This window comes from Periophthalmus magnuspinnatus, chromosome 7 (genome assembly GCF_009829125.3).
Source record: "Periophthalmus magnuspinnatus isolate fPerMag1 chromosome 7, fPerMag1.2.pri, whole genome shotgun sequence".
In the NCBI taxonomy this organism is placed as follows: Eukaryota; Metazoa; Chordata; class Actinopteri; order Gobiiformes; family Gobiidae; genus Periophthalmus; species Periophthalmus magnuspinnatus.
The window spans coordinates 31,858,417-31,885,025 of NC_047132.1; the positions used below are offsets into that span (position 1 = coordinate 31,858,417).

Sequence of the window (26,609 nt, forward strand, 5' to 3'; positions counted from 1 at the left end):
CTGCGGTGAGAAATAACAAAAAATGAGAGGGAAAATTGTAATCAACAAAAAAAAAAAAGGAAAAAAAAAACAGTGGGTAGAAAAAGCCCTACAAATATTAGGCTTTTGAAATTATTTAAGCTTTGCACGTACCAGGAAATAACACGTTTTCATCGAGGTGGATCTAGTCTGATGAATATTTTGTATACAGTCACTTCAAGAGCGTAGTTTTTTTATTTCAAGACTTTTCGATCAGCCTTATTGTTCTTGTGTGTCTATAGTTATAATCTCTGACACCTGTGGATCATGATGTTATAATTTACACATTTAAAATACCAATATTCCTCCAAAACGACATCTAAAAAGAAACAAATCCGCTGACTTCCGCGCTGGGAGCTGACATGGCACATCACGCTAGAGCAAACCATTTTTTTTCATTTGTACCAAGATGATGATGCGACGCTGCCGAATTCTACGAGTATCAACGATTAAGAAAATAAAACTGGAGAAGGAAGTGCGTACGTCACAGCGGTCCCTCGTTTAACGCGGGGGTCACGTTCTAAAAATAACCCGCAATATGTGAAATCTGCGAAGTATCAGCTTTATTTTTTACATTATTTTATATGTTTGTCTGTAAAACCCCTCACCACACACTTTATACACTTTTCTCACACAGGCGTTAACATTTTCTCACATTTCTCTCTCGTTTAAACTCTCTCAAAGTTCAAACCTTCGTAGGCGTCTTTGTCGGTGCAGAACGTTTCATCGACATTGTGGGTTTTGTCGGGGAGAAAACAAATCGCAAACGTACAGCACTTCAGAGTCACACTGAGATCCAACGTTTATGTGAATTTGTCTGAACACATTCTGTACTGGACAGGAGACACGGCACGGAGAAGACTGATGGACAATGGTCTACAGTCCAACAGCCAATCAGGACGCAGAACACAATGCACGTTCATACGACTTAAAAAAGCATGTGAAATTGCACTTAAAAAATCCGCGAAACAGCGAGACGGCGAAAGGTGAACCGCGATATAGTGAGGGACAGCTGTACGTCGGACTGTGCGTGTACTGGTGGAGGTGAAAACGGAGGTTGATCGGCAAAATGGCGTCTTGAAAATAAACGATTAAAGATTAAACTCAAACATGAATCACTCCGAATACAACTCCAGAGTGTAAATGTGAAGGAAACGGCTATAACATTCTTTAAAGCTCTGAAAAGTCAATTTTGCAGAATAGATCTTATTTAATATTTTTCAATAAATAGTTACAAATCCCTTTACCATTTTTTAACCTTTGTATCTTCTCCATCAAGGTGTCCGTCGTAAAGCTCCCTGAGGTGTAGGATCAGCTCTTCAGTGTTCTGTCCAGTGAGAGCAGAAACAGGAATAACCCTCTGATTAACAAGTCCTCTCAAAGTCTTAAGCTTCTCTTTAGAATCGGGCAGGTCCATCTTGTTGGCTACGATGGCGTGAGGCCGATGTGACAGGTCGGGTTCGTACTGGTCTAACTCGTAACGCAGATGCTCCAGTTCTGTCCAAGGTTCCGGAGAAGAAATATCCAGAACAAAGAGGAGAAATCGGCAGCGCTCAATGTGTCGAAGGAAAGACAGACCCAAGCCTCGATTCAAGTGCGCTCCACGGATGATGCCAGGGATGTCGGCAACTAATACAGTGTGTGAGAGCAGAGGACAGTTACATTTATAATCATGATAAAAAGACAACACACCTGCTCAAATATGCTGTATTTGCTCGTATTTTTATATCTGTGTATTCCCTCAGTCGTCCAGGTATGATCCAAAAACCTTTTGTCCAGTTGACTTTTACTTTTTTAATGTTCATTCAATTACATTTTTTTATATACCACATTTAAAATACAACTTAAGCTGCCCAAAGTGCTTCAGAAGTAAAAACAAACAAAAGAACAGATAGCAGACAATAAAACATTAATTATTATTATTATATTTGCATTTGCTCATTTTAAATGTTCTAAAAACCTCATATAGACAGGTGTTATTAGGCCTGTCATGATAAAACAGTTCGATATATCTCTGAAATAAATATACTGAAACAAAAATCCAAGAGAAGATTTAAACTACAAAACTATTCTAAATCTATTATATTGTTAAAAATCATGAGCTGCAAGAAATAAACAGCAGAATGAAACACTTTAGTCGTTAGTTTGCATCTGAAATGAGTCAAAAAAGTTATTAATTCAACCATTTACGGCTTAAATCTCATCATATAGCCAAAAAATAACCAAAAATGTCCCAGTTCTGCAAAGAAAAAGGACACGCGATAAATACTGACCCCAAAAACATACGGTTCCATCCAATATATATTGAAAATCTTTGATTATTTTTTAGCGGGACTCTTGTATTGTTTTGTTTTATTGTGTTTTTGCCAGTTTTATTTGACAAGATTGCACTTTATATCACCTTTGTGCAGCGCTTTGGGCAGCTGTGGTTGCTTTTAAACGTTCTCTATAAATTAATTTGACTTGACAAATTTATGCGTGTGACACAATCCCCCTAAAGCGGAATCATCCACAAATCCTGTTCTATTCTAAAGGTGCAATGTAGTTAAAAATGAACTGCAATAAATAAATAAATGGAAGAATACAACACTTTACTAATTAGTTTGTATCGATAATGAGACATAGAAGTTCTCAAATATTATTGTACTGCCAAAAAAAACTACAAAAAAAAAAACTCAAACATGTCCTACTAGTGCAAAGAAACGTACACATCACCCCCAAAAATATAGTTCCCTCAATCACGTACTAAATGGTAAGTCGATGTAGTGATCAGAGGTTTTAAAAATGAAATAAACATCTTATGAAACTTATGAATGATCAGAATTGGTGAGTTTTCAGGTGCCAAATGTAAAAATATCACCTGCATTAGACGGTCGCTGCCTCAGAGTTTTGTCTTGATAAAGTTTTACGCGTGTTCGAAATAGATAAACAAATAAACATTTTAAACGGTGAATACCTGCGACTTGCTCGTGATCCCTGTAGTTGACGATTCCCACGTGCGGATGGAGAGTGGTGAAGGGATACGCAGCTACAGCCGGCTTCGCGTTGGAGATGGCTCGGAGTAGAGACGATTTTCCGGCATTAGGAAAACCAACCTGTGAAGGAAATAATCGCTGGTTTTCAGATTCTGCAGTGTGATCACGTCATGTTGTCAGATGCAGGGCAAGGGTGAGTTTTTTATATTAATTACATTGCACTTTGCCATGAAATATCCAAAAGGTAAATGCACAAATGTTGAACCTGATTATTTCTATTAAGACCCAAGAACTCGCTGTGATACGACAAAAACTAGAATTTCAGCTGGATTAATGCAAGCTGCCCCCATCTGTATTAAATATAATTGGCCAATAGAAAGTCGTGATGCATCTGAAACGCAGCAATAAAATAATAACAATCAAACAAATCACCTCAACTAGGAACAAACCAACCTGAGATTCAATTCAAGATTAACACAAGATTATTACAGAACGTTTAAAGTGCATATGACAGGTTAAACTACTCATGTATCTAAAACTTAATTAACAGCATTATATTTAAAATGTTAATAACAATCTGACTTTCTCTACTTTTAAAAATGTTGATAAAGTTTACGGTTTTACTTCCTGGTTGGAAAGGGGGAGCAGAAATGACACATAGAGACAATTCTATAACTATTTCCTAACCATACTGTAAACAAGGACCAAGACTTATAAACCTGACATGGAAACACCTTTGTTTTGTTAAATGAAGGTTTAAAAGAGAAATTCCTTCCTTGTGTATAAATTATCCCTGTTTTTTGGATGGAATTTTCAGTGTTGATGATTTCTGGTGGTGGTATTCCATTTCAGAATTCACCAAACTGTAAAAAAAAAAAAAGGTTGCATTTTTTACTTAGACTTTTCCACCTTCAAGGAACTCACATCGCTTTACATCAACACTGTACTCAGACGCTTGCCCAAGGACACAACAACAGCATTCATCTGCACCGCCAAACTCAACCAATGACGTTTAAATCGAGCAGGATTCGAATGGGCGACGTTTACATCTGTGGACGCATACTCTACTAACCGAGCTACTGTCGTCCCACCAATAGTTGTGGGGGTTTTTTTGTACTTTTTTTCCTCAACGTTTTTCCACAAACTGATTCAAAACTTTAATGATGATGAAATATTACAGTCACCATTCCACCAAACCAAGTTATAATAAGATAAGTGTGTCATTTGCACTTTAAAAACAACCTCATCTGACCAACGCGCTTCAAATCAAAGCCGAAAATACACCGGGATTGTAAATTTGACCATCCGACTCACCAATCCAGCGTGTGCCATGGTGCGTAACTCCAGCTGTAACGCCCGCTCCTCACCGATCTCCCCGGGAGTGGCGGTCAGTGGTGCGCGGTTCTCATTGGAAAGGAAAAATCGGTTTCCTTTTCCCCCAGCGCCTCCAAAAACAGCCACATACTCCTGGCCATGAGCAGAGAGGTCGACTATCGTTTTACCGTGTTCTTTAACTATGGTGCCAAGAGGTACCTGTAAACGCAACGAGAATCCAACAAACACAAACCAAAAGTAGTCGTAGTACTTCACAACTTCTGAAACGTACTTACTCTGATATAAGTCGTACCGCCGTTGCGACCGTAACAGTTCTTGCTGGACCCCGCCTGACCGTCCTGCCCTTTGTAAACTGGATCTACTTGAGCGAGTGATTTGACAACCCGGTCAGCTGAAAGTTTGCAAAACAGCTGGATTTTAGTGTCATGTGTAAAAATATAGACCATAATAAGTTTGTGTTCGTTTACCTTTAATGACGACGCTGCCTCCATCTCCTCCGTTTCCTCCGTCCGGCCCGCCCCATTCTTTACGTGGTTCACTGTGGAAGCTGCAGGCGCCTTTCCCACCTGCGCCGGCGACCAGTCTCACATTGCGATAGTCCACAAAGTATCGAGTCTAAGGGAACGTAAAGAAATAAATGAATGTGTGAAATATGTTTTATTAGTTATGAATTTATTTCTATTTATACAGAGAGGCCCAATGAGAGCGCTTAGACTCTCTTTTTCATGGGTGCCCAGTTCAAAATACAAAACAAACTAAACAAATAAGTATAGAAGTCCATATAAGGTGTGTAAAAAAGTATGTTACTAGATATTCCATTTTTAGAAAACAAAACCGCTAAAAGCTCTTTCTCCCGTCTCAGTTCTGCTGTAGTTTGTCCTTAGCCTTAAACAATCACGTGATCTGGTATTAAATGTGTGTACGGGAGTATCAGTGATTAGCAACTGAGATATTGCGTCAGTCTATAAATAAATTTCATTCATTTTGGTGCTATTCTCTTGTAGCAGACAACGACGGTCAACCCACTTTTCCATAGAGAATACAGTGAAAAAGAGAATTATACATTTCAACATGAAGATTATGCAACAGCTCCAAATAAGTCACTACAAAACTAAATTTTGTGTCTTTTAATTTTAGACATTTGAATCCGCCCTGTGGTGTGACCTCTCCTGCCCCCTGCTGGACATTAACTATTGACTATTAATGACATTTGCCAAGTCATAAAATTGTAATGAATGACTTAATACGTATCTATTGCTACTTTAATAATTATGTAACTGTCTCATCTTAAAGAACATCTTTTTAACAACCCTTAACCCCAGAGCGCCCCCTGGTGCATAAATGTCAGATGAGCTCCTTCTAGTCTTTTTAAAATGTGATTTTTCAGGTTACACGCAGGACGCCCTTTGGATTACAGTATTAAACTGTTTATATCTTACATAGATTTAAAATAGAGATAAAGGTGTAATTTTGTCTCTCCTTTCACTGCATTTTGTTAAAATACAAAGAAAATGAACACAACCTCATTCTAAAACAGTGTGTAATTTATAAAAGACATGTCTGTGCACAGATGAGTTGACTTTTGAAGGAAGAAAAGGTTTATTTAAAAAGTCAATTAAAGTAGTAACACTGAAAAAGGTTGACACATGAAGTATCCCTTTGTGCTGCATCAGTTTTTCCCTTTTATTTCCCTCAGAAACCTGTATTTTAGCTCTGGACACTTTAGCGACCCTAACATCCTTCTCCATCACGTAAAACACTGTTATATAAGGAAAAATATTGTTTAATAAAGATGTTATAGAGCAGAAATCATACATTACTGCCATTAAATTGTCATCCATTCAAACAGGTGGGACTCTAACTGCTGCACATTACTCATATTATGTTAAATGATGGTGTTAATCTTTGGCAGATCTTGAGATGAGACTCACCAGTTTCTTCTCGGACAGCGGCTGTTTCTTGGCGTCTTTTCGGGGTTTGGCGCACAGGACGCGGTCGGTGCTGAATCTTCTCTCCCGGAGCCTCCACACCGTTAAAACCCGACTTCTCCCATCAGGAAAACAACTCAGATGATTCGCCTTAACGGATAAACTGTTAGGATTTATGTTGTCAAAAAGCGACACCAACAAACGGCCTGAGACTCTCCCAAACATTAGAGCAGCTCTGGCATTAGCGTTAGCAGTTAGCCGTTAGCTTAAACTTCAGTTAGCTTCAACTTCTAACGTCTTTTCAAGGGTCAGCCCACGGGAACAGCACTCGAGTTCATAAATATCACTAAAAAATAACCATACAACCCCAAATATAACTCGTGTTTATCAAACTCATTCAAATTTTATATAGATTTTATTACAAATCCATGACCCAACTTCTGTTAACTGTTCGCGAAAATGCTGCGCCTACGGGAACTCTAGAGGGACATTTCGCGTTTGTTTTTGTGTTCTACTGCCACCTTGTGTTCAGGCTCATGGTTTACCTCTGGCAGTGTGAAAGCTGGAGCGTGTACATAAAAATACAGAATAAAAAATTAACAAAACAAAAAAACAACTTAAAATAAAAAATAAATAAATAAATAAATAATAAAAAAAATCAAATTAAATTAAAAAATAAAAATAAAATAAAATAAAGACAGAAAGAAAGAAAGAAAAATATTAGGAGTTGTCCATAAAAAATTATAGATGAGGAAAAAAACTTGAGTTCTTGTGAGGAAGGACGTTTTGTTTTTTTAAGAATCTACACTTGTGGATAAAGAATTTATCCATAACAAAGATTATATTTAAAATCATTTCACATTTTTTGTCATGCATAAGGGTACCAAAAATTATGTCCTTGCTGGTAAAGTCTTTTAAATTTGAAATCCTGGGGAAGCTGGACTTCAGATGATGTCACAACATTCTACAAGCCTTAAATGTAATACAGATGAGCAGCAGCTAAAATGTTGTTAGAATGCAGATTTTTGTGGTAACTAGACTCAAAAACTCACTGTATTATAACAAAACACTACATGCATTTAAACAATACTCACTGTTATTCATAAATCCATGTTTTGAAGCTGTGTTCATCTGGAATACTGTACATTTGATTGGCCTATAGAATGTTTTGACATCTGAAATCCAGCAGCAGCTCAGTATATTTTTTTAGTAGCCTATGAATAATAATCATTCTCAATAATAATGGTTTACTGTAAAGCAACTGTAAATTTATATTGTGTTTATTTAAAAAAGGAGGCACTACATCTCCCGTCTGGCCTGGGAACGCCTTAGGGTCCCATCACAGGGGCTGGAGGAAGTGTCTGGGGTGGGGAAAGTCTGGGAGTCCCTGCTTAGACTACTGCCCCCCTGACCCGGCCCCGGATAAGAGGAAGAAAATGGATGGATATTAAAAAAACAAAAGACAAACTGCACATCTAGAAGACTTGATATTTTATTTTTTTATAAAACAAAAGCTCGTTAAAAGAAGATCAAGCAACAAACGCTTACATAACCACAGGCTATACATGAAACATTCTAATTTGTCTAATTCCATGATGAGTTGAGTCTTCGCGCTCACACTCCAGGCACACGCTGCACGTCTGCGGCACAGAGACTTGACGATAAAACACTTGAACACGCGGTAAAATGCTCGAACAGTTTGTCACATCAAATGCAGCCTGTGATTGTCGCTGTCAGTGTCAGGTAGGAGCTGTCGTTTCCTGATGAGTCTGAATTCCGTCTGCAGATGTGAGTTTTGTCTGAGGTAAACTGACGTAGGCCCAGAGGCAGGACACAGTCTGCGATACTGCACTGTCGGGACGCTACTTCAGACTCACAGAAACAGTTGTGTTCTAATAAACTGCGAGACGGGGAGGAAAATGCGTCGCACTCGTTGGAAAAACTGAGGCGTCGAGTGCTTGTTCCTGTGTTACTTTGGCTTTCTCATCAAAAAATAATAAATAAATGAATAAAAAAAAGGCTGTACAGGGTGAATTACATGAGTCAGAGCTACAAACGTTGTAGATACAAACGTGCACTGTCACTGGGAAATAAAGTGCAAACAAAATGACCTGGAAACGGAATGGCATCTGGAGTAATGTGCCGTGTGACCCCTGCAGTAAAAGGACATAACCTGTACTACGATGATGCGCGGTTACATAAGTGAGTATCTGTTTTGTACTTTTAAACATGAACTAGAGATCTCACAGTCTACTAAAGATCATTACTTTAGTGTATTTATATTTAAACAGTGCGTCTCCAAACAGAAGACTAAACTAACTCAAGTTTAAATGTAAAAAATATCAAAAACTACTATAGTACTTGTACATGAGCTGACGTTTCCACAGTTCAGGTCGACACAGTCTCACGTTTCAGCAGCAGGTTTTATTGCTGATAGTTTCCGTACTGACCCTGAAACACAAAACGGACGATTACAACCTGGATACGACTCAGAACTGGGATAATAATCTAAGGCTGGACGATTAATCAAGTTTGGAAATAGTAAAAGAAAAAAAAATCTGTATCTAGTTAAAGAAAAAAAAAGAAAAAATTACACAGCCAACGTTGGAAATGCTAATTGGATGGTTACAATTAGTGAATTAGCTGTAAAAAATAAATAAATAAAATAAATAAATAATAAAAATAATACATTTTATTTATAAGTGCCTTTCCAAACCCCCAACGACACTGTACAGGTAACGTTTAATAAATATTGTATAAAATCTACCAGTGTTGGGAAGTAACTGAATGTACCAAAATACATATTCTGAGTAACTGTAATCTGGTACATTTACTCTTTCCTTTGGTGGTATTCAGAGTACTGTTACTTTTCTAAATTAAAAGGATCCATGGTGGTATTTCATCATGTAATTTTGGCTTTGAACTGTATAGTATAAGTTAGGCAAAAAGTAAACAACAGCTTTTGGTTCCAATTTGCAAAATAGCAAATACAAAAAAAAAAATAAAAAATAAATAAATAAATAAATAAATACACAATAATAATAATAATAATAATAATAATAATAATAATAATAATAATAATAATAATAATAATAATAATAATAATAATAATTTGTTTATAAGGTGCTCTTTTCAAAACTCCCAAAGACACTGCACAGAAGAGGTTTAAAACAGGTTAAAAAAAAAAACAAACAAAAAAACACAATACATGTTTATGGTTTTGTGGTGTAGGTTTGTCTGAAAAGGTCAAATATAATAAATTACAGGGCTGCAGTATAAAAGTTGCCAGTGTTAAGAAGTAACTGCAACTGTCTGAATACTGTGTTTGAGTAAATGGTCACATGTTCCACCGTCAAGGAACCACTCACACATATATTCTCACACCAGTGCACACAGACACTGGTGGGTTAAGTGTCTTGCCCGAGGACACAACGGCAGCATTCATCTGTGGGAGCTGGAATCGCACCGTCAACCAGTGATGTTTAAATCAAGAGCGAGATTCAAACCGAGAGAACGGCCTCTCCCAGCAGCTCAGTTACTCTTTAATTTGGTGGTTTTCAAAATACAGTTACTTTTCTAAATTAAAATGAATAAATATCAGTACTTCATCATGTAATTTGCACAGTATCGATGAGAAAAATATAAAACTTGGAGATAAATGAATGTAAAACAAACAGAGCAAGAAAAAATAAAGCTGTTTGTAATTATATCTCATGTTTTTTCCACTATAATAAAGTACAAAACGGTGTAACAGTATTCACAGTATTCAGAATACACTACTCTGACTGGCCCATGTAACAGAACACGTTACAAAACTCAAGTATTCAGTATTCTGTGACTAAATACTGTACATTTTAAAGTCTTCTCCCCGTCGTTAAAAGCTGTTAACTGTAAATAAATCATAATATCATCTGTAAGAACAATCCCTGCTTTTTTGTTGACTATCCCCTGTGTCTTTTGAGTCTTTTTGAGCCGTTTTAACACGTACCTGTTCGTAGGAGTATGGTCGCTGGGCCTGTCCGCCGCCCTGGGACGAGCGGTATGACCCGTACTGACCCTGACCCTGTTGATAATGAGGATACTGAGAAGAACTGCCCTGGCCTGGACCTGGAAAGCAAAAAGCAAAAAGCAAAAGGTGGTTCAGTCGGCGAGTTCTTGCACATTACACGGAGGTAAACGCGAGTGTCTGACCGTATCCTTGAGGTGGAGCGCCGTAGCCTGGTTGGGAGGAGTACTGCTGCTGTCCGAAGGCCTGCTGACCCGAGCCCTGCTGATACTGACCCTGTGTCTGACTGTACTGAGAGTTACCTGAAAGAGAAAACAAACAGAAACAAATATTAAAGAGCTGATATTTTGTGTTTAGCTCAGAGTTGACACATTTTTTTTGTTCTTATTAAACTGTGTAAAGAAGAGGACGTCACCCGGAGTATCACAGCAACCACAGAGCCAATCAGGAGCGAGGCTGTTAAAGGTAACGCCCCTTTCCTCACTTCCCTTAGCAACGCTGTCAATCAAACCTGGTGTTAACGCTGGCGGGAGTGAACCTCGAGGAAAGACGCATGATTTGTTGTTTATGTGAAAGCTGGAGTGTGTTGGTTGGGTGTTTTTGTTTTCTTTTTAGTTTTTTTGTTTTCTTTTTTTAAAATTAATTAATAATAATAAAGGTTTGCAAACATTTGTGGCATAGTAGAAAAGTTCCACAATTAATAGTCAGAACAGACAAAATAATACATAAGAATACAGAAAAATAAAATTAAATAAATAAATAAATAATAATAATAATAATAATAATAATAATAATAATAATAATAATAATAATAATAATAATAATAATAATAATAATAATAATAATAATAATAATAAAAAATACTAGGAGTTGTCCACAAGATTTAGGTCGTCTATTACATTTTTTTATTTTATAGCATCTTTCTTTTCTGTAAAACTTATAGATGAGGAAAAAAGACAGTTGTTTATGAAATGTGAGGAAAGACGGTTTGTTTTTTTAAGAATCTACACTTGTGGATAAAGAATTTACCCATTAGAAATATTACATTTAAAATCATTTCACATTTTTTGTCATGCGTAAGTACCAAAAATTATGTCTTTGCTGGTAAAGATGCATGATTTGTCTGTTATTAATTGACTTAAAATATTTGAATATTAACTTTTGCATGTGACGCTCGGTTGCTATGGCGACGAGTTGATGTAAATTTCCATTGGTCAGTTACTGGTCAGTTCTGGACACTGGATCTAGTGAGTCGAGGCTGCTGTTGTTCTGCTCTTGTTTTGGTTAGAAAATAAACAACCAGGAGAACTTTGGCGTGTTCCCTCACATCAGAACAGTACAGAACATCACCTTCATAATAATGTTGTGAGGATTCATCAAAACTCCGCTCGTATTGCTCTCCGTATGAGGTCTGTTGATAGGAGTACTCCCCGTGACCTGTGGACAGTCCAGACGTGAATGTGCAGATAAAATAAACACATTAAAGGCCCATATTACACTGTTTTCTGATCTGTTCTAATGTTTCCTCGTCACACACAGACCCGGAGTTGTGTTTTTTTGTTTCATTCGCACATGTTTAACGCACAAACCTGCAGATTTAGACTGAGCTCTTCTCTGTTCCACCTCGTGATGTCATCATGTGGCGATACAGGAAGTGCTCCGCTGTGTTTTTAAACTCCACACACCTTCATTTCTAGAATCATTCGGATCATTTCACCTCTGGAATTTCCAATCTACTACTGAAACAAAAGATAAAACTCCCTGATCCACTCGGCCTCTGTGAACCAAAATCGCACAGTTCCAAACAGATCCTCGGCTTTTCCTTTTCATTTCAAACCATCAGACGCTGGAATCAGCTCTAAACACTCTGAAATTATCTGTAGATTTGAATAACTTTACTAGAAATGAGAAAAAGTGCATTTTAGATAATCAAACGTGTCCACACCAGACTGTATTTTAACGTCACATTCTAAAAACCTGCACGTAACTGATTTTTTGGAGACATTTATTGTATTTTCCTGCTAATGTCAATGATAAACTGTTAGTCTTATTATGTAATTGTATTGAAATGTGTGTTTTAATGTGTGTTCACTGCCCAGGGACTGCACATGGAGAGTAGGAGAAGCTCAAACTGGTACAAATCTGTCACGATCCCTGTCTGTCCTGCCCCTTTTTGGTCTTTTTCCCCTCCATTTTGTGTCTGAGCCTGGAGCTGGGGCGGAGATCTTGGCTCCTCCCACACACTCCTGGAGCTAATCGACCATCAGCTGCACCGGGGGAGGACAAGAGGAGCCAGGACCTGACACTCGGCGCCAGATCGTCTGTGTATCTCTGTGGTACTTCCCGTTTGGCTCACTTCGTGTTTTTCTGCTTTTTGACTTCGCTAAACTGGACTTTGCTCTTCTCTACTTCGCTACTGTCCGTTCCATCTCAGACTCTGCTCCTCTCGCTCTGTCCCTGGACCACGGCGAACGCCCCGCTCCCGACTCACCGCTCGATCTACCGTCATTTTTTCGTAAATAAACACTGTTAAACCTTTTCCCCGAGTTCTGTCTTTTTGCTTCCTCCCGTCAGACGTTACGACACAACTCATCTTTTCTTTTGTAAGATTAATGAATTTGTACGTGACGAATAAAGATTAAAGAAAGAAAGAAGCGGGAAAACTACCACTTGATGACATCACAAGGTGGAACGGAGCATTTTGAGTTTTGCAGAATTTACAGACTAATAATAAAATGTAACTCGAACACGTGTGAATGAAGCAAAACGCAACTCCAGGTCTGTTTTTTGACAAGTTAACTGCATTAAAACACGACTTAAACCTCATAAGAGTGTATTTTGTGTAATATAGAACCTTTAAGAGACAATACCACTTTGCGTTTATACACTGACGTCATGCAGTGTGAAATTCCAGCACACCAAAGGGGACAGTATGGACACAGAGACACAGGGAGGGATCATCATTTGGATCAAAGTCCAATGGGTTTTATCTTTGCCTAATGGCTCCGTACTGCGTTTCCTCCGGCAGAGCGGTAAAACAGCAGAGTCTCTAATGGGCTGTGTGTTCGAGAGCTTTAAGACACTTATGGCCGTGCACCATTACCATCTGGGTAATACTGCGGGTTTATGGCCCCGCTCTGAGTGTGCCCATACTGCTCTCCGTGGTCCTCGCCCATGTGCCGCTGTGTAGACCCTGCAACACACGTGACACCAGGGCCGGTCAGACAGCTGCTTCAAACCAACAAAGAAGTGGCATTTTAATGTTAAGAGTCGCATTTGAATAATAAATAAGGCTGTTTGTGCGTAAACTCTCAGTCGTCCGGGTGTGAGTCGAGGTAAAACTGGACAAAACGTTGTAGAAGTGAAGACGTTTTGCTGCTCGTCCAAGCTGCTTCTTCAGTTCTGGTCAGATTACTCCTGGACTACTAGATTACATTATATATTATGTATTAAAGCAACGAAAAGAGCCAATCTGGAGCGAAAGTGTTGAAGGTAACGTCGCTTCCCGGCCACACCATTGGTTAAGTAGGAAGCGGGCACTTAGCAACGCTGTCAATCAAACCTGTTGCTAAGGAGTCGGAGTGACCTCGGGGAAAGAAGGCGCCTGATTTGTCTGTTATTAATGTTCATATCTTGATTTACAGACACAATAGTGAAATAAAAACCCCAGGATCATGTAACCGACAGTTCAAATCAGTAGTTTCGTGACCAATTTTGATTATTTATCTCCGTTATCCACAAATATATAGTTTAAATTTACTACAAACGCCTCCCCAAAATGTTTTTTTTTTATTTTTATTTTTTTACCATAAACCTTTAAGAGACCTGTGTAGTCATCTCTTTGTATTTAAGTGTTCATATAAAGCTTGGTGTGGATTTTAATTCAGCAGATCAATAAAAACAAATCAAATCTGAATCAAACCTGTTGCTAACGTTAGCAGGAGCGACCTCGGGGAAAGAAGGCGCCTGGTTTGTCTGTTATTAATGTTCATATGTTGATTCACAGACACAATAGTGAAATAAAAACCCCAGGATCATGTAGAGGGTTAATATGAACATTTAAGACCAAAATGAGTCTGACAGGAGCAGGTACAGAGAGAGGAGACAGTTTTTCAATGTAAAGTGAATCGATGGAGCTGGAAGCACGACCATGATCACTTCCTGTTTGGAACGCGGCGGCTAGCAGGTTAGCTATGTCGATAAAGCTACGAAAACAAAACTGGAGAAGGAAATGCGTAGGTCACAGTGGGCGTGTACAGTGTAAAAAATAACCCGCAATGAGCAAAATCCACACATTATCAGCTTTATTTTTTACATTATTCTCTATGTTTTTGTCTGTAAAACCCCTCACCACACACTTTATACACTTTTCTCACACAGGCATTAACATTTTCTCACATTTCTCTCTCGTTTAAACTCTCTCAAAGTTCAAACCTTCGTAGGCGTCTTTGTCGGTGCAGAACGTTTCATCGACATTGTGGGTTTTGTTGGGGAGAAAACAAATTGCAAACGTACAGCACTTCAGAGTCACACTGAGATCCAACGTTTATGTAAATTTGTCTGAACACAGTCTGTACTGGACAGGAGACACGGCACGGAGGAGACTGATGGACAATGGTCTACAGTCCAACAGCCAATCAGGACGCAGGACACAATGCACGATCATACACTGGAAAAAGCATGAAAAACTGCGCTAAAAATATCCGCGAAACAGTGAAACAGCGAGTCTGAAGGGAGGAGCTAACTACGCCGAAACTAACACTTGTAATCTGACCAGAATTGAAGAAGCGACTTGGACGAGCTGCCAAACGTCTCGACTCCTACAACTTTTTGTCCAGTTATAGGTTTGAATTTTTCTTTCACAATAAGGGCAGTGACGTAACGATGTGTAAAAGCCACTGTGCGATACTATTATATTTATTGCAATAATCTGGAGACACAAACAGAACTGAAGAAATGGACGTTTTGACGAGCCCTAAACATAAGTGATATATTACTGTCATACTCCATAGAAAAGTCCTTTAAAACTGTTATTTCTTCACACTGTCGCCGCCGAAATGGAACAAAAGCTCGTGTTCTGTGTAGATTTTGTTTTTTTTTTTAAGATGTTGCTATAATAAAACAATTAATTTAAGCGAAAAATGTTTATAATTCGATATTGTGATGGCCCACGATGTTATTCTGAGACTTTTGACGATACAACATCACAATATTTTGGTTATTGTTACATCCCTAATAATATAAGTCTCATTTCATATCGTTTACATACAGGATCTATGAGTGAAAAAAGCGTGTTATTGGGATTTGAGCTTCATGTCGGTGTGCTGAAACTCCAGATTTACACTTTATTACAACGCAAAGCCAAGTCTTGTACATAAACCTGATAAATACTATACTAGGTTAGCAGTTAGAGCGGCTAATCTGGGGCAGAGGGTCATCATAGCGACCAAAGAGCCAATCAAGAGCAAGGCCGTTGAAGGTAACGCCCCTCAAACCTGTTGCTAACGCTAACAGAAGTGACGACGGGGGAAAGAAGGCGCCTGATTTGTCTGTTATTCATGTTCACATTTTGATTTACAGACACAATAGTGAAATAAAAACCCCAGGATCACGTAGAGCGGGTCAATGCGAACATTTCATTGAGGTTGTCCAGTCTTATAAATATCTCGGAGTTCATCTTGACAACAAACTGAACTGGTCAGCGCACACAACTGCAGCTTACAAAACAGGACAGAGCAGACTCTTCTTTCTTATGAAGCTTAAATCCTTTGATGTCTGTAATGAGTCTCTGCATACTTTTTACCATTCTGTTGTAGCCAGTGCTGTGTTTTTTGGAGTGGTGTGCTGGGGAAAGAGCATTACTGTGCGGGACCGTAACAGGCTTGATAAGCTAATCAGGAAGTGTGTGTCGGTGATGGGTGGGAGGGTGGACTCTGTAGGGGAGCTGGTGGAGAAGAGGATGAGGAGACAGCTCTTGTTGATCGGGTGCACTTTATTATCTTTGTATTCTTTGTGATTTTATACCTGTGTACAATTTGTGTCGTGTCTCTGTTTTGCCGCTGGACAGGTGAATTTCCCTGGCTGGGGATTAATAAAGTATTTATCTATCTATCTATCTATCTATCTATCTATCTATCTATCTATCTATCAAAATGACGAGTCTGACAGCAGCAGGTACAGAAAGAATGGTGACAGCTTTTCAATAGAAAGTGAATTGGAACGAGAGTCGATGGAGCCAGAAGCGCGCGCATGATCACTTCCTGTTTAGCATGTTAGCTATGTCAATTTATACATACAGTCTATGATACGGACTTATCGTTCAGTATATAAAAGCTGGAACAATATATTTTGTGCCTCAATATTCATCGTGACGACATTTTCTTAACAAAACTGGTGAGATTTTTGGTATTTTTGTTGTAATATAATAAGATTTGAGCTGGAGAGGGGCGAATAAGTCGTTTTTCCGCCTAATTAATATTAAATAACTAAGTGGAGAGACTTTGAGAGACTTTGACGAGCCTGTAAACATTATTATTATTATTATTATTATTATTATTATTATTATTATTAATTACTGGCACATTCTGCTGTTTATTCGTTGCAGCTCATGTCTTTTAATGAAACTGTCTATTTAAAAATGTTTTACTGTGATTATCTTGCACTATTTAAATCTTAATTAGTGGCACACAGTAGTTTTAATATGATCGTTTATCACAATATTCCTCTTTAGTGATATAACCTGCTTCAAATTGTGTTCTTGTGACGTGCACCAGACTATTTAAAAACAGGAAAACAAACTAAGAGTTTTTCTCGTCGCACCATTAAAATGTGACACATCCATTTACTCTGCAGCCGGAACAACACAACTATGAAACTGAACACACAAAAGTCATCATGAGGACACAACACAACAGTTTAAACATGAAATAAGAACAGAACAACATGAGCACAGGCCCGAGGAGAATGTGAGCTGAACGAGGACAAGCACCGCGTCGCCCTAGAAACAGACTCTGTCTTTAAATACATCAGTCTCCATCCTTCAAACACGTCTTGATGGGGCGGAGCTATTCTTAGACACATGTACACACACTGCTGTACACACACTGCTGTACACACACCGCTGTATACACACTGCTGTACACACACCGCTGTACACACAGCTGTACACACAGCTGTACACACACTGCTGTACACACACTGTTGTACACACAGCTGTACACACACTGCTGTACACACACTGCTGTACACACACTGTTGTACACACATCGCTGTACACACACTGCTGTACACACACTGCTGTACACACACTGTTGTACACACACCGCTGTACACACACCGCTGTACACACACTGCTGTACTGTGTACTATGTACTGTGTGTGTATATGTACTGTGTGTGTACGTGTGTGTGTATATGTACTGTGTGTGTGTGTATATGTACTGTGTGTGTGTGTATATGTACTGTGTGTGTGTACGTGCCTTATATAACCCCTGTCCTTTGTGTAAATACTGTATACTGAGTTGTCTTGTAGCAGTGTGAGGTGGAGCAGAGGTGGAGGCGTGTGAGGTGGAGGTGTGTGAGGTGGAGCAGAGGTGGAGGTGTGTGAGGTGGAGGTGTGTGAGGTGGAGCAGAGGTGGAGGTGTGTGAGGTGGAGGTGTGTGAGGTGGAGGTCTGTGAGGTGGAGGTCTGTGAGGTGGAGCAGAGGTGGAGGTGTGTGAGGTGGAGGTGTGTGAGGTGGAGGTCTGTGAGGTGGAGGTCTGTGAGGTGGAGGTCTGTGAGGTGGAGCAGAGGTGGAGGTGTGTGAGGTGGAGGTGTGTGAGGTGGAGGTCTGTGAGGTGGAGCAGAGGTGGAGGTCTGTGAGGTGGAGGTCTGTGAGGTGGAGCAGAAGTGGAGGTGTGTGAGATGGAGCAGTGTGAGGTGGAGGTGTGTGAGGTGGAGCAGAGGTGGAGGTGTGTGAGGTGGAGCTCGTACCTGGCTGTGAGCTGCGGTACGACCCCAGTGGCCTCTGGGACATCATGTTGTTGCTCTGACTCTGTCCCATCGCGCCCTGTCCCTGATAGAGCTGCGCCCCCATCTGGGCGGAGGAGTAATGAGGCGCCCCCGCCTGGTGCATCATGGGAACTGGAGCACAGGTTAGTGACAAAGACACAGGGGAGGGTTAAATAAAAGTACAGATACAGAGGTCAACAGTTACTCAAGTAAAAGTATCACATCTATCAAATCTACTTAAGTAAAAGTATTTTTAAGTACTGGCTTAAAAATGTACTTTAAAAGTAAAAGTATTTCACACAGGTGTTGTTCATTTGTTAAAGCTGCACTGTGCAACTTTGCTGGTGGAGGCTCCACTACTTGTCTCCATGGAGATGTTATTGCTTTGCCTGAAATGTTCCATGGTGTGACATTAAAAATATCCGTGTATCTTTTATTCTTCCCGGGTGTTTCCACGGCTCGAAAATACAATAGTTCCTTCTGTGAACAGGGACGACTCTCCACAGATCTGAACTGTCATCTAGTGCAGTGCTGTATCCTGCTGGTCTCATTTGTGCTGAACAGGTTAAACAGCCGAGAGGAACAGGAAGAAACTGGGACGGACTCAGCAGAGGAGGGTGGAGGAGGGTGGAGGAGGGTGGAGGAGGGTGGAGGAGGGTGGAGGAGGGTGGAGGAGGGTGGAGGAGGGTGGAGGAGGGTGGAGGAGGGTGGAGGAGGGTGGAGGAGGAGCTTTATTTTATTTATTTATTTGTTTTATTTTATTTGTTCATTTATTATTTACTTTCTTTAATTTTATTATATTTATTTATTTATCTTTGTTTTATTTTATTACAAATAATATATTTTTAATAATTGTATTATTTATGTATTTTAATTGGATGATAATAATAATAATAATAATAATAATAATAAAAAATTTGTTAATTTTTATGTATGTTTTATTATGTATTTATTATTTTATGTGTATTATTTATTGTATTATTATTATTATTATTATTATTATTATTATTATTATTATTATTATTATCCAATTAAAATAAATACATAAATTATACAAAATATAAATACATAATAAAATAATAAATAAATAATAAAAATACATAAATAAAACAAAAATAAATACATAAAATTAAAGAAAATAAATAATAAACACATACATTATTATTATTATTATTATTATTATTTATTAATTAATTTACTCCTCCACACACACCTCTGTCACTGCGGTTCACAAACAGCCCAACCTCCATCACACTCAAAGTATCACAGGCACAAACAAGCAGCAAAGACCCTGGATTCAAAACACAAACACACACAAACACACAAACACACACATACAAACACACCCCAACACACACCCACCCACACACACACACACACACACACTCACCATTGGTCTGCATGATGGTCGTGGGGGTCAGTCCTGACGTCATGTTGTCGTTCCCTGAAGTGTGTCCGCTGCTCGGGCCCATTCCCATGTTGTGAGTGGGAGGCTACGGCAAATGAAACCAATTATCGTTAGAACCGACGCTCGTTAGGACGGGGGCTGTGTATCGTTAGGAGGGAGCGGCAGACTTAATGACATAATTAAACTCAAGTCGTGCTCACTGCGGGTAAAAGCGACTGCATGTTCTGGTTCGAATCTGCTATCGTGGCCAAGTAGACGAGGTTTCTGTGCAGGATTTGCTGATATCTGTAAAAACATCAGGAGTTAGACAGAGTTGAACGAGCGCGGCGTCGGGAGCGAGGAGTCCGGGGTCTTACTGTGTGCATTCAGCTGTTTTTCCTTTGCTTTGGTAGTCCATGATACACTGTATGAGGTGATGGTTTTCATCCAGCATCTGTGAAAACACAACAGTGAAGCAGACGCACAACAGTGAGTTTATTATTGTTATTATAGTTGTAGACAGTTTATTGTGTTAAAGGTCTTATATTACACAGAATTGACTCTTCTGAGCTTTAAGTCATGTTCTAACACTGTTCCCTCCTTAAAAACAGACCTGGAGTTGTGTTTTGTTTGATTCACACATGTTTGAGTCGCTGTTTATTACATCTCCGAAGCTCAAAACGCTCTGTTCCACCTTGTGATGTCATCAAGTGGTAGTTTTCAAGTTAACAGCTACGTTTTACCTTTAGTTCAACAGAAGATCGGCAATTCCAGAGGTGAAATGATCCAAATGATTCTAGAAATGAAGGTGTGTGGAGTTTAAAAACGCAGTGGAGCACTTCCTGTATCACCACATGATGACATCACGAGGTGGAACGGAGTGTTTTCAGTTTGAGAGATGAAGAACTCAGCCTAAACATCCAGGGTTTGTGTGTGAGAGAGAGAGAAAGGGAGAGAGAGAGAGAGGAAAGAAAGAGTAATGAGAGAAAGAAAGAAAGAAAGAAAGAAAGAAAGAAAAAGAGAGAAAGGGAGACAGAGGGGAAGAGAGAGAGAGAGAAAGGGAGAGAGGAAAGAAAGAGTAATGAGAGAGAAAGAAAAAGAGAGAGAGAAAGGGAGAGAGGGGGGAAGAAAGAGAGAAAGAGAAAGAAAGAAAGAAAGAAAGAAAGAAAGAAAGAAAGAAAGAAAGGGAGAGAGGAAAGAAAGAGCAATGACAGAGAAAGAAAAGGAGAGAGAGAAAGGGAGAGAAAGGGGAAGAAAGAGAGAAAGACAGAAAGAAAGAAAGAAAGAAAGAAAGAAAGGGAGAGAGGAAAGAAAGAGCAATGACAGAGAAAGAAAAGGAGAGAGAGAAAGGGAGAGAAAGGGGAAGAAAGAGAGAAAGACAGAAAGAAAGAAAGAAAGAAAGAAAGGAAGGAAGGGAGAGAGGAAAGAAAGAGTAATGAGAGAGAAAGAAAGGGAGAGAAAGGGGAAGAAAGAGAGAAAGAAAGAACGAAAGAAAGAGGAAGAGAGAAAGAGAGAGAGGGACGGAAGGGGACAGAGGAAAGGAGGAATAAATCAAATCCAGGTCTGAAATGATCCAAATGATTCTAGTGAAGGTGAAAACACAGCGGAGCACTTCCTGTATCGGCACATGATGACATCACAAGGTGGAACAGAGTGTTTTTTTTCCTGTTTGAGAGAAGAACTCAGCGTAAATCTGCAGGTTCGTGTGTTAAACTTGTGAGAATGAAACAAAACACAACTCGAGATCTGTTTGTGATGAAGAAACAATATTCTAACTCAGATGAGAACATAGCGTCATCCGGGCCCTTTAAACAGTCCGGGCACGCGCGGGGGGGACCGTGTGGGGACAGGTTCACTCCAGGTTAAAGCCTCAAGACTCTCGTGTCCGGGCTGCACCTTTTTAGACGCACAGACTTTGCGCAAACTGTTTTCTTCTGCGTCTTTTAGTGATTCTGTCGCGTCATGGCTTCGTGCGTAATTGCGCCAATGTCCAACTTGTTATTGGTTTGTGTTTTGGTTCAACCCAGGACCATTTTGCGCACCAATGGATGTTTTTTTCTACAAGTTTTGCGCATTTAGACTAACGCTGCCGGTGTGAATCAGTCTACAGTGATGCTCCAGGCGCGGTTCGTGGCACTGGCGGCGCACACTCCCTCCCGGCGCACGCTCCCGGCGCACACCAGCGGACCTTTCATCCATCACGGCGCATCTCGTGCTCCAGCCTCGAGCCCTCCTACCTTCTGAATGCTCTGCGGGGTCACCTCCCCTTTGGTCCGAGGACGCGCAGAGGGAAACGCCACCGACATGTTGTCATAAGGGAAATAAATGCGTAAAAGCGTCTGTTTTTTTTTTTTTACTGTGATATTCTTGTGTGCGCGCGCGGTGCTCGGTCCTCGGCGGTGCCTTGTGTTTGTCCACGAGACGAGCGCACGAGGGGGTGACGCGTCCGCTGCGTAACGTCCCGCGAAAGAGAGAAACAAACAGAGCTGCTTTTCATTACGCAGCGCAAACGTGACCGCGTTTCATCAGAGGAGCGCGTTTTTAAGCTTTGAGGCTGATTCTTGTTTTTGTTTCTTTCCACATCTGGATCTCTGGACCCCCTTTTTCTCTTCTACAGTGGTACAGTCCGGATGCTGAGTCTGGGATCTCACTGGATTGGTCCACGAACTGAAACCTTTACGCGTCAAGACAGAGGTGGATCAAGTACTCAGGGTTGGTGCTGAAGTGAAAGTGCAGATACAGAGGGAAGAAGTGACTCAAGTAAAAGTTAAAGTATCACATGAGAAAATCGACTTAAGTAAAAGTATTTAAGTATCTGTTTAAAAATGTAAGGCAAGACAAGTTTGTCTGTACAGGACAAAGTGATTCAAAGTGTTTTACAGAATAAGAAAGACGTTAAAATCACAATATAATGAATCAAAACATAAATAATTATCGTAAAATGAACATTAAAAGAGAAAAGTGCAGAATAAAAACCTTTCAGTCATATTTACAGATAAATAGAACAGTTTGAGACTGGATTTAAATATTGTCAAAGTCGAGGTCTGTCTCACATCTTCAGGAAGAATGTTCCAGGTTTTAACTGCAGAAAATGGAAATGCTGATTCTCCTGGTTTAGTCCTGGTTTAGTCCTGGTTTAGTCCTGGTTTGGTCCTGACTCTGGGCACCAGCAGGAGGCTGAAGTCCTCAGAGGGCGATGTAGTTTAAGAGTAAAAAGTAAAAGTATTTCACTAGTATTTCATTAGATTTATTAATTTGTTAAAGTGTAAATGTTGATATGATTTAAAAATGATACACAAAATTCATAAGAAAACATGTATTTTTGTTTTGCTCAAAGGTGAAGCTTAACCACTTGTAACTTAAAAGTTACTCAAGTTAAAGTAAAAGCATCACATGAAAAAAAATCTGCTTAAGTAATAGTATCCATCCATCCATCCATTTTCTTCCTCTTATCCGGGGCCGGGTCGCGGGGACAGCAGTCTAAGCAGGGACTCCCAGACTTCCCTCACTCCGGACACGTCCTCCAGCTCCTCCGGTGGGACCCCAAGGCGTTCCCAGGCCAGAGAGACATAGTCCCTCCAGCGTGTCCTGGGTCTTCCCCGGGGCCTCGTCCCGGTGGGACATGCCCAGAACACCTCCCTAGGGAGGCGTCCAGGAGGCATCCTGAGCAGATGCCCGAGCCACCTCAACTGGTTCCTCTCAACGTGTAGGAGCAGCGGCTCTACTCCGAGCTCCTCCCGTGTGACCGAGCTCCTCACCCTATCCCTAAGGGTGCGCCCGGCCACTCTGCGGAGGAAGCCCATTTCAGCCGCTTGTATCCGCGATCTTGTCCTTTCGGTCATTACCCAGAGCTCATGACCATAGGTGAGGGTAGGAACGTAGATTGACGGTAAATCGAGAGCTTCGCCTTCCGGCTCAGCTCCTTCTTCACCACAACTTAATAGTATTGAAGTACCCATTTAAAAATGTACTTAATTTTTCTTCTGAATTTTGTACATTTATTGTTGTTTGCTCCACGATAAAACTTGAACTTACAAACTTTAGTCAGGATGTTACAAGGAACAGGGTGAAATAACAAATCATACGCAAAGTATTTTTTATTTTCAGTCCAGTTCAAAAATGTAGTGGAGTAGAAAGCACAGATACCTGCTCTTAAACGCAGTGAAGTAAAAGTTAAAAGTACAGATGCTTAAAAATTCTACTTGAGTACAGTACCACTTAAGTTTAAGTTTACTACTTGTACTTCGTTGCCTTCCACCACTGGAATAGGGCTTATAATATCCCACCTGTCCAGACGGGGGCAGTGCTGCAGTATAGTATAATATATCAATAGTTTGTATTATGTGTCTATATACATTTTTACAGTGAAACAATAATAATGCCATTACAATGTCTGTTGTCTACAGTGTTTTCACTGCAGAAAGCTCACCCCTGTGATGTCGGTATAATATGTTTTCAAAAATACCAAATACTTTTGAACTGTATAGTTACTCTGCTGCATAAAAAGTTGTCAAATTTTACATCATTTTATAAACCTATAAGTTAAGGAGATTAAGTTAAGTTAATTAGATTTTCCCAACAAGTGGAAATGAGAGATATTTGCAAATAATGATCCCAAAATGTTCAGGAAGAGGAAAATTGTAGGAATTTAAGGCAGTTTCAAGAAAGGTAAAGGTGAATAGAAGTTTGTGCTTCGAGGAGAAAAACCTGTGTGTTTTTTTGTTTTATGAGGCGTGGTCGGTTGTGAAAGAGAAACAAACTACATCGGCATTTTGACTCCAAACACGGAGCCAAGTGTGCAAAAGTTAGTCTGCAAGAAAAACAACAAACTGTACAATAATTAAAAGGCCGTTTTTGAGCAGCTGTGCCCGATACACACTTTTAAAAACGTCTGTGTAACTGTGTATCCCCTGATAAACTGACACGTAATATTTGCAACTTGAATAAGTAACAAATACAGAAAGAGTTATTTAACAAGTTGAAAGGTAATTACATTTCTTTTGCATGACATTCGGTTACATTTAATGACATTTACTCTGCCGCACAGTCACATCTGGCCCTCGATGGCGGCCATTTTGCTGATGCGGCCCTCGGTGAAAATGAGTTTGACGCCTCTGCCATATAATAAAACTATAAAACATCCAACTGTTCTGAACGGAGCTACATTTTATAACTTGAATGTGATTGTCACTTTAAGCACTGCTCTTACACATTTGATATAATGTTTGAGTTTATTAATTATTTATTTAATTTAACAAATGAGACAAGCTTTAGATTTAGATCCACGTGTAATAAGATTTGTTAATTTGACTGACTCAGTATAAATGATATATATTATGATTAAATGAAAACTAAATAACAAAAGGTTACACAGTTCTCACAAAATATTATTAGCATTTACTGTATATACAATAACTATTTGTATTTATTTTTTCTTTCTTTATTTTATTAGTATATATATTTTCTCTGTGTTTTTTTCTCTTACAAAATTCTCTTCTTTCATAAAATAGCACGTCAAACTCAAATGGCAAAAGAAAGAAAAGAAACATAACTCCCTGCCGAGCCATCAAATATTTTGTCTTGCACAGTGGAGTTTACACAAATTAAACTGTTTCTACGACTATATCCTCAAACATCACATTGCATTTGTGATACAGACATAAAATTAATGGTTTTCCAGCTTTATTAATCCACAGCGGCTCTGTCAAAGCTGTTTTAAGCACCGCACTGCACTGATCTGTGGCCCTCGATTAAAAAAAAAAAAAGTTTGAGCAGCTCTGTGTTACTGCTGCTAATTTTCAATGTTGATTGTCATAACTACAGCGGACTATGAGTAGTATTGGTTCAAGATCGATTGTCCATGCAGTAATGAGGCATGGATCATATTGAGAGGGCAGGTTTCCATGCAAGGACCAATAATATAAGTATCCTTAATACTACTACTACTACTACTACTACTACTACTACTACTACTACTGCATTCAGACACAGTAACAAGCAAAATATAGGCCAAGATGAAAACATGGGTAGTTACTTTCACAGCTTGAGTATTCAACACACTTTGCATCAAGGAGGTACTCACCCAGTGTACAAGGAGGTACTCACCCAGTGTACAAGGAGGTACTCACCCAGTGTACAAGGAGGTACTCACCCAGTGTACAAGGAGGTACTCACCCAGTGTACGCAGACACGAAGGGCGAGCTGGGTCAAGTGTCAACAACAACAGCATTTATCTGTGGGAGCTGAAATATAGATGTATAGATAGATGTATAGACAGATGTATAGATAGATGTATAGATAGATGTATAGATAGACAGATGTATAGATAGATGTATAAATAGATGTATAGATAGATGTATAGATAGACAGATGTATAGATAGATGTATAAATAGATGTATAGATAGATGTATAGATAGACAGATGTATAGATAGATGTATAAATAGATGTATAGATAGATGTATAGATAGATGTATAGATGTATAAATAGATGTATAGACAGATGTATAGATAGATGTGTATATATAGATAGATGTATAGATGTATAGATAAATGTATAAATAGATGTATAGACCGATGTATAGATAGACAGATGTATAGATATATATATTCTGGACACTGAGTTTAACAGTTCATATACAGATACATTTCAACAGTTCTACATTATACTCCATACGCTTTGACTTGACACCAGAAAACTTAAAATGGAGTTTCCTTGTGGACATTTTACAGGTGCTGTGGGGTCGGAGCAGAGTGTGCCCTCCTCACTCCAGGCCGTGGCAGGTGTACTGTACTGTACTGTACTTACATGCAGGACACTGCAGTGGAGTCGTCATCAGCGAGCGGTGGATCATCACATCATCCTCATGCTCTAAATGTGTTTAGACAAGTTTAGTTTACTCCATGAACATTTGTGGTAAAGCAGTGGATAACGGTCCCAAGTCTGACAGGCTGAACTATCGAGTCCTTTACC

At 39.4% G+C, this 26,609-nt stretch overlaps 2 protein-coding genes across 3 annotated transcripts; both read right to left on the minus strand.

The window, feature by feature from the left end:
* Positions 1-6: 6 nt before the first annotated feature.
* Positions 7-6,736, minus strand: mtg2 (mitochondrial ribosome-associated GTPase 2). The gene is made up of 6 exons (XM_033970297.2): positions 6,260-6,736; positions 4,796-4,943; positions 4,604-4,719; positions 4,308-4,526; positions 2,975-3,113; positions 7-1,647 (listed from the first exon to the last, which is right to left on the minus strand). The coding sequence occupies exons 1-6, from the start codon at positions 6,479-6,481 to the stop codon at positions 1,262-1,264; spliced, it is 1,230 nt and encodes a 409-aa protein (XP_033826188.1). The 5' UTR covers positions 6,482-6,736; the 3' UTR covers positions 7-1,261.
* A 1,169-nt stretch (positions 6,737-7,905) lies between these two features.
* Positions 7,906-21,948, minus strand: LOC117373072 (calcium-responsive transactivator-like). Of its 2 annotated transcripts, XM_055223014.1 has the most exons (10): positions 21,875-21,948; positions 20,015-20,091; positions 19,859-19,943; positions 19,641-19,743; positions 18,233-18,382; positions 13,366-13,455; positions 11,613-11,699; positions 10,448-10,564; positions 10,245-10,363; positions 7,906-8,707 (listed from the first exon to the last, which is right to left on the minus strand). In XM_055223014.1, exons 1-10 carry the CDS (start codon positions 21,941-21,943, stop codon positions 8,681-8,683), a joined length of 924 nt encoding a protein of 307 aa, XP_055078989.1. In that variant the 5' UTR covers positions 21,944-21,948; the 3' UTR covers positions 7,906-8,680. The 2 variants fall into 2 exon arrangements, with proteins under 2 accessions (XP_055078989.1, XP_055078990.1); XM_055223015.1 differs by lacking the exon at positions 13,366-13,455.
* Positions 21,949-26,609: the final 4,661 nt, after the last annotated feature.

What these genes read in the sequence shown, in the direction of transcription:
- mtg2 (XM_033970297.2), bottom strand. Translation starts at nt 6,481, where the DNA reads ATGTTTGGGAGAGTCTCAGGCCGTTTGTTGGTGTCGCTTTTTGACAAC. An exon ending in GCGGTACGACTTATATCAGA is followed by an intron (nt 4,527 to 4,603) that starts GTAAGTACGTTT and finishes TTGCGTTTACAG; the next exon opens with GTACCTCTTGGCACCATAGT. An exon ending in CCATGGCACACGCTGGATTG is followed by an intron (nt 3,114 to 4,307) that starts GTGAGTCGGATG and finishes TTTCCTTCACAG; the next exon opens with GTTGGTTTTCCTAATGCCGG.
- LOC117373072 (XM_055223014.1), bottom strand. Translation starts at nt 21,943, where the DNA reads ATGTCGGTGGCGTTTCCCTCTGCGCGTCCTCGGACCAAAGGGGAGGTG. An exon ending in CCCCGCAGAGCATTCAGAAG is followed by an intron (nt 20,092 to 21,874) that starts GTAGGAGGGCTC and finishes GTGTTTTCACAG; the next exon opens with ATGCTGGATGAAAACCATCA. An exon ending in GACCATCATGCAGACCAATG is followed by an intron (nt 18,383 to 19,640) that starts GTGAGTGTGTGT and finishes CCTGTGCTCCAG; the next exon opens with TTCCCATGATGCACCAGGCG.